This window comes from Spermophilus citellus (genome assembly GCF_964194105.1).
Source record: "Spermophilus citellus genome assembly, chromosome: 10".
In the NCBI taxonomy this organism is placed as follows: domain Eukaryota; kingdom Metazoa; phylum Chordata; class Mammalia; order Rodentia; family Sciuridae; genus Spermophilus; species Spermophilus citellus.
Window position 1 is genome coordinate 116459215 of NC_138197.1, and position 17153 is coordinate 116476367.

At 34.7% G+C, this 17153-nt stretch overlaps 1 protein-coding gene across 2 annotated transcripts in view; it reads right to left on the reverse strand.

Moving 5' to 3' along the window:
- Positions 1-223: 223 nt before the first annotated feature.
- BLTP3B (bridge-like lipid transfer protein family member 3B) overlaps positions 224-17153 on the reverse strand; it is a 91448-nt gene continuing 74518 nt past the window's right edge. For both annotated transcript variants that reach the window (XM_081311077.1, XM_081311076.1), the window contains 2 exons: positions 7140-7324; positions 224-5768 (listed from right to left, as the gene is read on the reverse strand). In XM_081311077.1, the coding sequence (XP_081167203.1) occupies positions 5649-5768; positions 7140-7324 (305 nt within the window). In that variant the 3' untranslated portion in view covers positions 224-5648. The remainder of the gene's footprint in view (positions 5769-7139; positions 7325-17153) is intronic.

Consider the following 17153-nt stretch of genomic DNA (forward strand, 5'->3'; position numbering starts at 1 on the left):
GACAGGGTCTCGCTAAGTTGCTGAGGCTGGCTTTGAACTTATGATCCTCCTGTCTCAGCTTCCAAGCCTCTGAGATTACATGCATACACCACTGCACCCAACCATTGTATTCTTTCAATAAGTTCACTGAACAGCTACTATGTGCCAGGAACAAAGTTTTTTTTTTTTTTTTGAGAGTGAGAGAGGAGGGGAGAGAGAGAGAGAGAGAGAGAGAGAGAGAGAGAGAGAGAGAGAGAGAGAGAGAGAGAGAGAATTTTTAACATTTATTTCTTAGTTCTCGGCGGACACAACATCTTTGTTGGTATGTGGTGCTGAGGTTCGAACCCGGGCCGCACGCATGCCAGGCGAGCGCGCTACCGCCTGAGCCACATCCCCAGCCCAGGAACAAAGTTTAACAATGACAAAAACAAAATTCTTGCTCTCATGGAGTTTACAAACTAGGTCTGACACTAATCAAACAAATACATACAAAATTACAAAGGCATTAAATGCTAGAGGTGCATGGTCATGTGAGAATATCTAACAGTTGGTCTTACTCCATGTTAGAAACCAGACAAATAGAATTAACTAGGCAATGAGGAGGATCTGTACTTTAAGCCAAAGGAACAGCATTAACAAAAATCCCATGATCAATTCAATTCCCAGTACTGAAAAAAAAAAGTTTGTGATGAATGAAGCGCTCACTCCAGGAATGAATTCTCACTCCAGGACAATGGAGGTAGAACAAAGTAAAACATGGTACAAAATGAGGCTAAATGATAATAATAATAGTGTTTTTAGGTGATGTGTCCACAGTTCTATCTTTTCAAACATTAACTTATTTAATACTCAGAACCACAGTACAAAGAGTGGTCTTAATATATGTGACCCAATAGCTCATACAAAATATTTTTTCATTATAAAAGCAATGAAGGCATTAAAATGTTTAAGCTAGGGATTGCGGGGTGTGTGTGGGTTAATTGCTTTCATTAAAATTGTACTTTGAACAGAACAGAAATTCTGCTTGTAGTACAGAGTGAATCCTAGGAGGGTTAGTGTATCTGCATAAAAACAGACACATAGACCAATGAAATAAAATAGCCCAGAAATAAATCCATGCATTTATAATCAACCTATCTTCTCCAAAGATGCCAAGTACTTACAATGGGGAAAAGATAGTCTCTTCAATAAATGGTGCGGGGAAAACTAGACATCCACATGCAGAAAAATGAAATTGGGTCCTCATCTCATACTATACAAAAATCAACTCAAAATGGATGAGTCAGGCACAGTGGCACATAGCTATAATCCCAGCTCCTTGGGAGGCTAAGGAAGGATGATCACAAGTTCAAGGCCAGCCTCAGCAACTTAGGGAGACTCTCAGCAACTTAGAAAGTCCTGTCTCAAAAACTAAAAAGTGCTGGGTATACAGCTCAGTGATAAAGCACCCTGGGTTCAATTCTCAGAACAACAACAATAAAAAGATCAGAAACTGTAAAAATACTAGAAAGAAAACAGGGAAAGCCCAAGTCCTAAAACATTAGTCCATGCAAAGGTTTTTTGGGGATATAACCTCAAGAGCACAAGTAATAAGAGCAAAAATTAACAAATGAAGAGAGTGAGGAGATAATCTACAGGAGAATATATTTTCAAACCATATATTGAATAGGGGTTACTATCCAAAATATGTAAGGAATTCAAACAATTTAGTACAAAAAAAACCCCAAAAAACAGATAACCCAATTAAAAAAATGTGCAGATGACCTGAATTGATGGTTCTTTTTTAAAAAAAGTTTTTTAGTTGTAGATGAACAATATCTTTATTTATTTATTTTTATGTGGTGCTGAGGATCGAACCCAGTGCCTCACATGTGCCAGGTGAGCACTCTGTCACAGAGCTACACACCCAGCCCCTGAACTGACAGTTCTTAAAAGAGATATGCAATGTCAACAAGGATGAAAAACACTCAGTTTCACTAAATCATGAGGGGAAAGCCAATGAAAACTCGAGATATCACCTCACACCTGCTAGAATGGTTATTAAAGACCAAAAATAAGTGTTGGTAAGAATGTGGAAAAAGGCAATCCTTGTGTAGAAATGTAAATAAGTACAGCCATTATGAAAAAAAGTTCTTCAAAAAAACAAAAAGTAGAACTACTACATGATCCAGCAAGCAATATTACCACTTAACATATACTCAAAGAACATAAAAACAGAGTGTTGAAGAGGTATCTGCAATCTCAGCTCTACAATATTCACAGTAGCCAAGATTTGGAAACACCAAAGTGTCCACTAAGGAATGGATAAAGAAAATATGGAGAAAAAATATATATAAAAGAATACTATTTGGCCTTATAAAGGGAGGAAATCATCATTTGTGACAACATGAATGAACCTGGAGAACATTATGCTTGGGGAAATAAGCCAAGCACAGAGTCAAATACTGCAACATCTCATTATATGTACAGTGCAAAAAAAGTTGAACTCACAGGAACAGAGTAAACCAATGGTTATCAAAGGCTGCAGGAAAGAAGGCAGTGGGTAAACAGATGTTTGTCAAACAAAACAAACTTTCAGTTAAGAGGAATAGTTCAGGAGACCATTGATACTCCATGGTGACTAGAGTTAATAACAACATGCTGTATATTGGAAACTTGCTGCTGGATGCTTACCTGTAATCCCAGCTACTGGGAAGGCTGAGACAGGATGATCACAAGCTCCACGCCAGACTAGGCAACTTAATGAGACCATTTCTCAATAAAAAATGAAAAGGGCTGGGGATATATAGCTCAGTGGTACAGTGCCCTTAAGTTCAATCCTCTACTGGGTCAGGAAGAAAACTACTAAGAGAGTAGATTTTAAGTATTTTTACCACACACAAAAAGTATGTGAAGTGATACGAAGGTTAAAATGCTTGATTTAACTATTCCATGATGTACATATACATCAGCACATCATGTTGGACAACATAAATATATACATTTTTTACTTATTCATTAAAAAAGTTTCCAACGCTGGGATTGTGGCTCAGCAGCAGAGCGCTTGCCTCGCACGTGCGAGACCCTGGGTTCGATCCTCAGCACCACATAAAAATAAATAAGTGAAGTAAAGGTATTGTGTCCAACTACAACTAAAAAGTAAATATTTTTTAAAAAGTTTCCAACAAAAATGAGTGCAAATAAAAAGCAAAACACAATTACCATTTCTATTCCCCAATCACAAATATATGCCTGCTAGAGATTTAACCAAGGAAAATTCAAGTTATGACAAGTTTATTACCAATTTAGAGTCATTTAAAAAAAATCCCTTGTAAGTTTATAATAGGTTTATTACGGTTATTTCTCACAGTGCTATGTCATTTGGGATTAGATTAATGAAACAAAAATTGTCCCACTATCTTTTAAGTAGTTTGAATAACATATACACACACAGTAACACATCTATCAACGTATGCACACTATTCAAAATACTACCTGTTTCTGGAAAACAGGTAAGACAGCAATCCCTCTCCTTATCATCCCCACTGCAAATTAATAACTAAGCTCAAGTAAACGTATTTACCTGGGCTTTAAGTCAAAAGGCCGGGTTACTAACAGTGATTAATCAACTCATTCATCTTTTCTGAGGATTAGGGTATCTCCCCCAGACATTACAACAACTGAATAATACCTACCTCTCAGGGTTTATTGTGGGAATTACAATCTGTATGAACTTGTCTCATGAATTTTAAACCTCAATAGTATTTTTCATAAATTTAAAAAAAAATCCAACAAAGCATATAGAAAGAAGGCTCAGAGTATTATTGTCTCTGTTGTTTATATGATTATCTTGGAAGGCTACATATACATTTAAAAGGAAGAAGAAAAACATTCAGCTTATGTAACATTAAGCAATTGTAATATACCATAGAAAAACTTAAAATTTGTAAGAATAGGTCCATCCTGAGAAACACTGTCATCACAGAAGAAGTTAATGTCCCATTGATCCTTCTTTTCCACAACAGAGACTGCTTTTGCTGAATACGTACAGATAAATCAAAAGTTCATAAGCTATGTTTAAGCTTATAAGGGCATACACTATGCATTTTAAATCTTTAGATCTTTGCATTTAATCTAAGGCTATGATACAGTTTTAGATTAACATAGTTTAACATAATTTTTTAAGATATTTTGAGGTATTAACAATTTAATTTGTTCTTGGCTAGATCTTTAGCCCCTACAAACAATGCCTGTATTTTGAAGTACTGTCAATGAAAATGAATAATATAGGGAAAAAAACCCTCTAGTGTACTGTTTTTAATAAAACCTATCACTTCATTCAATACTAACGTAGATGAAATACGTATTTTCTCTCAAGCACTCAGATAGAAGTATGGCTATATATACCAAAAGAGCAAAGCACCATAAAATGTTGCAACATGGTTTTAGAATTTTCAAGTTAAAGAGTAGTCCAGTTGTTTCATGTTCTTTTATATATTTAAGAACGTGAATTTTAAAATAGACACCATTTACTTTAATTCTATCAGAAATATATTTTAAATCTTCAAAAGCCTGCTTCTTAAATACTCATGTATTTTTATTTCATAATGCATGATTGAGATTCTCTCTTGTGTTTTCAACCTTAATCCTTAGAAAATAGAATTCAAAACTTACTAATGACTTTATAGACTATATATGTATATATATATATATATATCACATAAGCTTTAATCAAAACTAGCTTTATAAATTCAATATGTGTAAACACCCATCTGATACTACAACAATGGTATGAAATTGTTTGTTCATGAAAAGCAAATTCTCTGAAAATATTCTCCTCAAAGAGGAAAGATACAGGTAAAGAAATAATATAAATAGTATTAATTAAAAATTTTACAGTTACAAATGTTGCTAAACTAAGAATAGTTAAATTACTACTAAGGATAAATGTTTCAAGGAATGTACAAGTAATGCTTTTAAATCACATGGCCATATATTCTAATATTTGTGCTTTTTATTTTTACATTTGTACCACCTTTTTTTGAAAATTATAGCTTCTACTTACATAATTTACCCATCATTTGTCACATCTTCAAGTTACTCTGTAAGTTCAAGAGGGTGAAGATTTTTCAGAGTTCTTAAACTCATTAATTATATAATTTATTAATTTGTTTAGATATTTTACAGTAATTAAATAATTATACACTTCAGTACATAATTTTAATAACATTTAAAATGTAAGCTCCTTTTATTTAACATTAGCCCTAAAAGCATCTGTTCTTTGTAAATAATAGTAAATTATTAACAAATAGTGAGAAATAAATTCAATCTGAGTGAACATGAAAGGTTTTCATTTTCCTCTTTTAAAAAGTTTATAATGAGATATAACAATTAGGAAATGACATCTTCTTTTCATTAGGCATGTAATTATTTTACAGTATGTACTGACTTTCCTAGATCATACCAGTTTAAATGAGGTTTAAACCCCAAAACATAGAACAATCAAAAGATTGTAATGCTCGTACCTAATATTTTCTAAACTGGCTTTGGAATAGTCACTACTTCACATTCCATTTCATTTTATTTTCATGAAAAGGAAAGTCTTCCACTAATTGGTAACATAACATTGACATTATTTATATAACCATCCTACTCCAGAGCTGTCATTTAACTTTTGACAGCCACTTCTGTTATTCAACTGTCATCTTCTTTATATGATGAAGAAGTGCATCTTTTTCCAAGTGAGCCTCTGCAAGAGCCATTTTAGCTTTAGCCAGTTCCTGTTTAAGAGATTCATTTTCTTCCATGAGCTGAAATGATAAATTTGAAAAGAGAATTCAATCATTTCCAGAAAATTTAAATACACTATTTTATAGAGTATCCAAAGGTCTGACACTTGGGATAGTAAAAATATCCAATACTAGTGTGGGTCCACTTAAAATTCCTTGGAGAAGCTAGTCAGAAACACGTATGCCATTAAAAATGTCCTTATGGGTCTTGCACTGTGGCTCAGTGGTAGAGCACTTGCCTAGCACGTGTGCAGCACTGGGTTTGATCCTCAGTACCACATAAAAATAAATAGTTATTTAAAAAACATTTTTAAAAATTTCCTTAAGTTTTGACCCCATAGTTCAAAACAATTAACTTCTCATTTCCAAATTTAATAGTGATTTTGTTTCACTGTAATATCATTGGACCTCTCTATGGCTTTGGATACTGCTAACTTTCCCCTTTCCTAAACATCTCTCCTTTTATGGTTTTTATGTCACAGCTCTTTTCATGCTTCTCTCTCAACCTATGCCAACTTCTTCCTTTTTTTCTTGAGAGTGTTTAATTTCCATATTCTATTTATTTCATAGTTGGTCTCTTTTGTCATCTGAGTCACTCTCTTGGATGGTCTCACTTCCACAGTTCAACTACCAGATACCCTTATCTAGCATAAATCTGTTTCCTGAGCTCCAAACTCACAATTCACAATCTGAATGTACCACTAGACATTTTCCTCTAGATAGCCAATAAGTCTTCTGTCCCCTTTGTTGACTTAGGTCACGTATTCTGTTGTCATAAGAGCCATTCCTAACCCTGATAGGAGGAGACAATAAAACTAGGGGCTTTTTGCATTTACACAGATATACGAAAACATACACATTCAATTTCAAAGAGTTCTCAGACCTCTTTTAGTCTTAGCTTAAAAAGTTCTGCCTTGTAGATAGATCAAATGAGGATGTGTCCCTATATTTCCCCCAATCTGTGGTACCTGACGGTATGCTGTAACCACTGTTAACAAACTTTTGCCTTTCCCACCAGATTTTGAGTTCTTCAACAGACAGGAACTGCTCAATTTTACATTCCTTGCTCAGAGTTATTATCTAATAAATCCTTGATGAAAAGATGAATAAACTCATTATGTATAAATTAAAACCCTACTGAGCATTTTGTTTACTTACCATGGAAAAAAAATCAGAAGCAACTTGAATGTTAGCAAATGTTAAAAGGAAAGTTCAGAAATGATAATATATCCAATCCATATTACTCAGTCATTAAAATAAAAATGAAGCAGATGTAAAATGTCTGTTAAATAATGTTTCACTTAAATAAGTAAACAAATAATGTGTTACCTATTAGTATATTAATAATTATTTTAATTGCTGAAATTGAATCTGAAATAGGGTTTCTATTACCTGTTCTCTAGTAAAGTCAAAGGAGCATTCAGGAAATTTAACTGGCCAAGGAGCCTCTGGGCTTGTCTGAGTAGCTTGGGTGACACTGTGTTGTTCCTTCAGATCATACTTTCCACTGGTCAGCAACACTGAATCACTTTTGACATTTTCTTTCAAATCATTTCCAGTGTTAAGCATATGAGAACCTAGTCAAACAAAATGCTCAGATAAAATTTCCAAATACTTGATCAATATTTATAATTTCTACTATGAGAAACTAATTTTAATATGAGTCTATATCCCTATCATGTGAGGACAGTATTATGAGACAGAAAATGGGGGGAAATAAAAAAAAAAAAAAACCCACAGTAAAACCAAAAGCTTTGAAAAAGATTTTTTTTTAAAGGATAAGTTTTTAGTAAGAATGACTAAAAAAAAAAAAATCAGAATCAAAAGTAAAAAAAGTTGGGGCTGGGGTTGTGGCTGCTCAGTGGTAGAGCGCTTGCCTAGCATGTGTGAGGCACAGGGTTCAATTCTCAGCACCACATATAAATAAATGAATAAAATAAAGGTCCATCAACATCTAAAAAAAATTTTTTTAAAAAGTAAGAAAATAAAAGGGATATTCCTACCAACCTTACAGAAATAAAAATGACAATAAAGGAATAACTATATGCCAATAAATTAGATAACTGAGATGAAATCAATTCCTAGGAAGACAGAAACTACTCAAATGGACTCAAGAAGGCAATGTGAATAGACATACAGCTGGCAAAGATATTCAATAACTAGTTAAAAACCACCCCAAAAGAAAAACTGAGACCCAAATGGCTTTACTGATGAATTATTCCCTCCTTCCTTCCTTCCTTCCTTCCTTCCTTCCTTCCTTCCTTCCTTCCTCCCTCCCTTCCTTCCTTCCTCGCTCCCTCCCTTCATTCATTCATTTTTTGCAGGGGTTGGGTAGGATATGAGGGATTGAACTCAGGGAGAGTTTTACTGCTGAGCTACATCCCCAGACCTTTTTATTTTTTATTTTGAGACAGGGTCTCACTAAGTTGCTTAGGACCTTGCTAAGTTGCTGAGGCTGGCTTTGAACTTGCAATCCTCCTGCCTCAGCCTTCCAAATGGCTGGGATTACAGGGGTAATCCAGTAAAGTAATCCTAACCTTAACTGGTGAATTCTTTTAAACATTTAAAGACTGGTTGTGGTCACACACACATGTAATCTCAGTAACTAGGGAGGCTGAGGCCAGAGGATCACAAATTCAAGACCAGTCTGGAAAACCCAGTGAGATACCATCTCAAAATAAAATTTAAAAAGGGATGAAGATGTAGCTCAGCTGTAGAGTGCTTACCTAGCATAAACAAGGAACTGGTTTCAATTTCTAGTACTGAAAACAAACAAAAACAAATAGCACCAAACCTTCATAATTCTTCCAAAACAGAAGGAGAACACTTCAAACTCCTTCTATGAAGCCAGTCTTACCCTGATACCAAAGCCAAAGAATTTCTTTAAAAAAAAAAACTAACATGAATGTGCTTATGAACATGTCCATTAAAATCCTTAACATTAGGGCTGGGGATATGGCTCAAGCGGTAGCACGCTCACCTGGCGTGCGTGCGGCCCGGGTTTGATCCTCAGCACCACATACAAACAAAGATGTTGTGTCCCCCGAAAACTAACTAACTAAATAAACATTTTAAAAAATTCTCTCTCCCCCTCTCTCTTTAAAAAAAAAAAAAAAAAAAATCCTTAACATTAGCGAGCTGAATCTAGCAACATATAAAAATAATTATATACCATGGCCAAAAGGGATTGTTTGATCCTAGAAGTAAAAGTTTCACCTAACAAAAGTCAATTAGTGTAATGCTTTATATATGCAATTTATTATATAAAAAACAAAAGCCACATGAACATAATAGATACAGAAGAAGCATCTGATAAAAATCCAACACTTTTCATTGATAAAAATAATCAAAAAAGTGGGCACAGACAAGTTGTTTGATTTGAAAAAAAAAGGGCATCTACAAATACTCCATAATTAATATCATATTTAATGGTGAAAAAACTGGATACTTTCTTTGCCAAAAACACAAACAAGACAAGGATGGATGTATGCATTCATCATTTTAACCCTGTCCTAGAGGCAACTGGGCAAGAAAGGGAAATAAAAGACATCGAGGTTGGAAAGGAAGAAGTAAAACTATCTTTATTCACAGATGATGTGATTTATGGTTTTCTATATTTAAAAAAAAGTTATGCAATCAACTAAAAAACTATTAGAACTAACAGGTTCAGCAAGATAGCAAGATACAAAAATCAATATACAAAATAAATTCTATTTCTATACACTTTATAACGAAGAACCTTAAAGTAAAATTATAAAATAATTTCATTTAAAATTTGTTCAAAAAGAATAAGCATGAGGCCTAGCACTGCCAAAAAGGGGGGGGGGGCGGAAGAGGAATACTTAGGCATAAATTTAACAAAAGTACAAAACTTATACTCTGAAAATACAAAACATGGTTGAACTATTGAAAAAGATTAAAGTGACTTAAATAGATGGAAAATTCTCCATGTGCATGGATTAAAAGACTTACTATTATTAAGATGGCAAAGCTCTCTAAAATGATCTACAGATTTAACATTATCACTAACAGAATCCGAGCTGGCTTTTTGTAAAAATTATCAAGCTGATTCTAAAATTCATATGGAATTGCAAATGACCCAGAAGAGTCAAAGTTTGAAAAAGTACAGTAATGTTGAATGACTCACATGTTTCAAAGTTTACTCCAAAGCAAGCTGGTACTCAATGAAGACAATATGGTACTGTCAAAAGGAGATGGATGTGTATGAATGTGTGTGTGTGTGTGTGCACGCACAAAAGTAACAGACTTGAGGTATATTTAAGAACCAGATCTTTAAAACTCTTAAAAGCAAAAAGGGTAACTCTTCATAATCTCAGATATGGCAATCTAGTCTAACAAAAGACAAGTCAATCAAATAAAGTAACAAAAGAAAAAACACATAAAGTGAACTTCATTAAATTGAAAACCTTTGTGCCTCAAAGAACTCCATATAAAAAGTAGAGCTGGGCCAGCTGCAGTGTCACATGCCCGTAATCCCAGCTACCTGGGAAGCTAAAATAGGATAATCACAAATCAAGGCCAGTTTGGGCAACTTAACTGGACACTGTTTCATAATAAAAACAAAAAGGACTAGAGATTCAATCCCTAGTGTCATTAAAAAAAAAAAAAAAAAAGGGGTATCACTAGGTAGAGAGCCTGAGTAGCATGCATAAGGCCCCAGGTTCAATCTCTAGTACCACAAAAAACAAGTGGACAGTCTTCAGAAAAGGAGGAAGTATTTGCAGATCATATATTTGTTAAGGAATTTATTATCTACAAAAATAATTCTTATAACTCAATAAAAACTTTACAGCCCAATTATTTAAAAAGGCCAAAGGATGTGAATGGTCAGTTCTTCAAAGAAAATACATCAATAGCCAACAAACACTTGCAAGATACTTAACATCACTGGCTATTAGGGAAAGTAAATGAAAGCCATAATGTCATTTCATATCTACTAGGATGGCTATAATCAAAAAGATAACTAGTAGTAGGCAAAAACCTGAAAGAATGAACATGAATTATTTGTTTTCCTCCTTGCTTATTAAGGCATTATTTACATAAAATAAAACCACCAATTTTTTAAAAAAGAAAGATAACTAGCAAATGTTACAAAGAATTGAAAAGTTGGAAACCTCACTCTCTGCTTTTCGTGTCCACTTTCCTTTTCCTCTGTAACAGTTTAGTCATGATGGAAAAAAAAAAGCCACTGTAGCCACCAGTGACCCTTCCTTTCTTGATTCCCTCATAAATATGCAAAATGGACTCAGAATGCTTGAGTCACAGTCAACTCATGGATCACTAATCATGAGCTGAAATCTTTTCTATGGCAAAACTGGGTCCTATTCCCACTCTTATGACAGGGTCATACAACAGTCAGGTCTTTCAAAAATCACATGGAATGACCCAGTACAGGGAGAAAAAAAATCACATGGAATGAAAGAAGGGCAGTTTGTCAAATCAAACTATGAATAGACAGACAAACTCTGTGCAATATAATTCTCCCCATAAAAAACGTTTCCAGAAAAGAATACTAAGTCAAAGAATACAAACACTTTTAAAGCTTTTGTTCATACTGTCAAATAACCCTCCATGAGAGTTATATCAATTCCACTCCCATTCTGTGTATAAAAATGGAATAGTTCTATCTAAATGGATAAATGCTAATAAGCTGAGTTTTGGATGGCTCGATTCATTATAGTGGTACAAACTCAGAAACTACCCATTATAAGATTGTCTTCTACCACTTATGATTTATGGTAATGTAATAAATAACAAGAAACAAAAACTATTATACTGGTTCAGAATAACATAATACCATTTCGGCTCGGTAATGTATTTAAGAGCAACCCAAGTACTATGTCATGGGAAAGCCAAATTCTTCTCTGCTGTTTCTACCTTAAGACTTTTTTTTTTTTTTTTGAGAGAGAGAGAGAGAGAAAGAGAGAGCGCGAGCGAGCTTTTTAATATTTATTTTTTAGTTTTCGGGGGACACAACATCTTTGTTTGTATGTGGTGCTGAGGATCGAACCTGGGCCGCATGCATGCCAGGCAAGCGCGCTACCGCTTGAGCCACATCCCCAGCCCAACCTTAAGACTTTTAACACTCCTAAAATACTAATTGATCAATATTTTTAAATGCACTTTTTCTAACTTTTAAGAGCAAAACTCTTCTTTTAAATGAAATCTGACATGGAATGCCAACATAAACAAAAGATTAAAGCTGGTTACACTGGCCATGGTGAAGATAATGGAGGATCAAGGGCTTATTCTCGGCTTACTGTTTCCCTAACCATGGGCTCCTATGAATAAAAAAAGCCACTGGCTACACAACTCAGAAACTCATTTACTTCCACCACTGAAAGGCAGACAGAAAGGGGAAGCAGAATGGAGAAAGAAGAACAAAGTGGAAGGGAAAAGAAGGAATGGAGTAGACTAAGTAGATGAGGAAGATGGAGAGTGGAGGACAATGTGAGGAGGGAAAATAGAAAGTGTGTGTAAAGGAAGATAAAAGACATAAGAAGGAAGACATAGTCAAACAATAAAAAAGGAGAAGGGAGGAAGAGGAAGTAAGAAGGGCATGTCATGGGAAAGTAGAGGCAGGAGGAAGAAAATAAAGATGAAAAAGAACAGAATCAGTATAAGGACAGGAGTGATTGGAGTCTATTACTAGAAAGATGAATTTCCTTTTCTTTAAAATAATCTTTCAAATTTTAGGGGCAATTATCAGTTCTAGCATTACACATTTTGATAAACAAATAAATGCCCCTCACTGAATGAAATGTGCAGAATCCTCACAGCAGCAAACTTTTCCCCCTAGAACAGACTCAATCTGCCTAAACTTCAATTTCTTCATTGTCAAAAAGTGGTAAGAATATTTGCATTAACTATCTCAAAGAGTTATGGTAAGAAATCAATAAGCTGAAAAACCTTATAAACCAAAAATCAATATTCAAATATTATTTCTTCTTATAAGAATGGTAGATGCTTGGCAAATACTTCACAATAGACTTTAAAGAGTTCTCTGTTCATTCAAACAGAAGATTTCTATTTATTTTTCCTCCCTAGTCACATACTGAGTTAATAGGCTTTACTTTTCTTTAGGTGTAGTGATGAAAAGAATATATGTAATAAATATATTTCAGTATAAACATACATTGCCCCTCTCCTTCACTACCTCTCTGGTTGAGAATCAATGCCATATTGGGCCATAGTTCTGGAAGGTTGAGAATACACCAGATCCTAGGTAACATACATATAGCTTATATGTGTGTTACTGTTAAATATTTATCATAGCTGACATATTAGTGAGTCATATTTCTGATACATTAACATATAAGCTATATGTATGTTATATTAGGCTGTGTGTTCTATTGTATACTTCATGGATGGAAAATATGTTTAGAGCCACTGCACTACTGTTAAAGGTAATTAACGATACATGGCTCTGCGTAAACACACAAACATTTTGGTTTTTTCCTCTTAAGTTACACACTTACACTGGAGCACGAAGGAAAGTGGAATGTTGCTTTGTAGTTTTGTGAAAAGTTATTTGAAGTTTCTCCTTAAATAGTCTTTACTGAAAAATTGGTAAGTGTTTTTAAGACTTTCCAAGAAGTGTGAAGTACTGTGATAAGTAGCAAAAAGTAGGCATAAAACCACCTATTCTTTAATAATGGACTTTTTTTTTTTTTTAAAAGAGCAGGGGTGGAGTTTATTTTTATTTATTTATTTATTTTTTTAAATATTTTTTTTTAAGAGAGAGTGAGAGAGGAGAGAGAGAGAGAATTTTAATATTTATTTTTTTTTAGTATTTGGCGGACACAACATCTTTGTTGGTATGTGGTGCTGAGGATCGAACCCGGGCCGCACGGATGCCAGGCGAGCGAGCTACCGCTGGAGCCACATCCCCAGCCCTAATAATGGACTTTAATGAGACTATTTTGAATGTGCATGTTTCCTAAAAAAATTGTTTCTTTGAGACAGGGGAAAAAACACCACAGATTGAAATTTCTTAATGAACTGTTTGAGAAGGCTATTTAAATCATTCCTAAAATGCCCTTCTAAATTCTAAAAGCAAATAAAAGTTACTGTTAAATATTTATCATAGCTGACATATTACTGAGTCATATTTCTGATACATTAACATATAAGCTATATGTATGTAACACTAGGCTGTGTGTTCTATTGTATACTTCATGCAGCAAAGACCCTAATTAATTTCTGCATCATGAGAAAAATGACATAACATCATAGTCTGCTTCATGGCATTACTTTTAGGAATAGAATAATACGTGAGACCTCCCATATAAAACAAATCTTGCTTCTTTATGTTAAAAAAATCTGTTGTTCCTGCTGGGCACAGTGGTGCACACCTGTAATCCCAGCACAGCTTTGGAGACTGAGGCAGGAGGATCTCAAGTTCAAAACCAACTTTAACAACAGCGAGGTGCTAAGCAACTCAGTGAGACCCTGGGCTGGGGATGTGGCTCAGTGGTGTGAGTGCTCCTGACTTCAATCCCTGGTACCTGCCTACCCACCTCAAAAGCCCTCGTAACCATTAGCAGTCTCTTTTTATTCCTTTCTAACCCCAGGCCTTTCAGACTACTAATTTGCTTTCTTTCTGTGGATTTGCCTGTTCTGCACATTTCATGTAAATGGAGTCATACAATCAATGATCTTTTTCTGACTGGCTTCTTTCACTTGGCATAAAGTTTCAAAGTTATCTGTGTTGTAGAGAGCATAACTACATCATTCTTATTGTTGCTGAATAATAAATAATCCATTGTGTGGATACAACATATTCTGTTTATCCACTCACTGCACTACGACATTTCAGTCATTTCTACTCTTGGGTAATTGTTAATATTGTTGCTGTAAATATCATGGACAAGTTTTGTATGGACATGTCTTGATTTTTCTGGCACAGATACCTATGAGTAAAATTGCTAAGTCACAGGGAACTTTATAATTTTAAGAGAAGCTGCCAAACTGGTTTCAAAGAATCTGTACTATTTGTTAGTCCCAACAATATATCAGGGTTACAACTTCTCTACATCCTTGCCAAAACTTATTATTATTATTCCCCCCCCAACTTTTTTTTTTTTTTTTGGTACTAGGGATTTAACCCAGAAGTGCTTTACCACTGAGCTGCAATGGTACAGCAACAGCCCTTTTTTAAAAAATTTTTGAGGCAGAGTCTCACTAAGTTGCTGAAGCTGGCCTCAAACTTGCAAACCTCCTCTCTCAGCCTCCTGAACCACTAGGATTACACTGAACCCAGCTTTTTTCTGATTACAGTTATCCTAGTGGGTATGAAGTGGTAGCTCACTATTGCACTGATTTAATTCCCCTAATGGCTAATAAAGTCAAGTATCTTTTCATGTGCTTACTGCCATTTATACATTTTCTTTAGAGATATGTTTTCAATTCCTTTTTCAATTTCAAAACTGAGCTATTTTACCTTTTTACTGTTAAGATAAAATATGTCATTTACTGATAAGAGTTTGTTATGTACTCTGAATACTCATCTCTTATTAGATAAATAAGCTGCAAATGTTTTCTAACCTATGGGTTGTCTTTTCACTTTCTTGATGGTTATCACTTAAGGCATTAAAAGTTTTAAATTTTTTTTAATATTTATTTTTTAGTTGTAGGTGGCCACACAATACCTTTATTTCATTTTTTTTTTTTTTAATGCAGTGCTGAAGATTGAACCCAGTGCCTCTCGCGTGCTAGGCGAGCACTCTACCACTGAGCCACAACCCCAGCCCTAAAGTTTTAAATTTTGATGGAGTCCAACTTGTCCTCTTTTTTCTTGTCATTTGTGCTTTTGGTACAGTATCAGAGAAAGCTTTGCCTAACCCCAAGATCAAGAAGACATCTTCAGCTGGGGCTGTGGCTCAGTGGTAGAGTGCTTGCCTAATATATGTGAGGCACCCGGTTCAATCCTCAACACCACACAAAAAATAAATAAGTTAAATAAAAATTTAAAAAAAGAAGATATACTTTTATGCTTTCTTTTAAGAATTTTATATTTTTGCTCTTCCATTTAAGTTTCTGATCCACTTAGAGTAAATTTTTGTGTATGATAAAAGGAAGAGGTTCATTCTCCTCTAGCAGTTTCACCATCATTTGAGGAAAAGGCCTCATTTACCCCATTGAATTATCTTGGCAGCCTTGTCAAAAAAAAAAAAAAAAATCAGTCATAAGTGGGAGACTTTATTTCTGAATTCCCAATTCTATTCCATTCCAATAATTTTTTTTATTAGTTGATGAACCTTTATTTATATGTGGTCCTGAGAATCTAACCCAGTGCCTTACACATGCTAGACAAGCACTCTACCACTGAGCCACAACCTCAGCCCCCATTCCAATAATTTTTTAAAAATATTTTAATTGACAATGGACCTTTATTATTTATTTATTTATTTTTATGTGGTGCTAAGACTTGAACCTAGTGCCTCACACATGCTAGGCAACAGCTCTACCACTGACCCACAATCCCAGCCTCCATTCCAAAAATTTTTAATAATCTCCTTTTCTATCCTTATTTACAGTTATGAATGCTGATTGTACTCTTCTTCAAATGTTTGAGAATTATTGGATGTATATCTATCCCATTTTCTTGACTATAGATGCTGATTCTATTTGCTGTAGATGAACCCCAGTGGTGTGGGTAAGAGAGGAGGGATTGTGCCACTGAATTAAACAGCCAAGTTAATCAACTTGAGTCATTTCTTTCCTGGAGCCTAACAGCTGCAGAATTTACCCTTAGTCAATACGCACACCCTTTTGGAGTCTGCTACTAAGTAGAAATACAGGTAAAGATTTCAAAAAGCAATGTCTAGATGCTACTGTTCAGTATCCCATTCTAATGTCAGTATGCTGGTGGGAACATTTCTCCTGTTTCTGAAGAGGAACTTCCCTAGCAGAGTTCTCTTGGACTCTCACCTCTTCCCAGGGAAGAAGGCATGACTTACCTGATTGATGAGTTTAGAAAAAAAGAACTACATATGTGCGGTTCAGTCTCTTCTTACTTTGGCATATGACTTGCCTATAAAAAAATGCATTTTGTTCTGCTTTCTCTATGAAACAGTTTTGGAAGCTAAAACATTTGGAAGATAGCTGTGCATCAAGCCTTTCTTCTCAAAGACCTAAGTTACCTTCCCCATGTGAGATTTTATCAGTAATGAAGCTGCCATCTTGTTCTTTGCTGGCCTGACTCCAATCTGAGAAGTCTCCAGTTAAGCCCAAATTCCAGAGGGGAGAGTCAAGTTAAATGTACCTTTCAAAATGTTCTGACTTCAGTAATAGTCCTATCTTTCATGAGTTTATGGCCACATATTAATCAAGTTTTGCCTCTGTGGTTTGCTCTCTGTTGAATTTTTTAACAAATATATGACC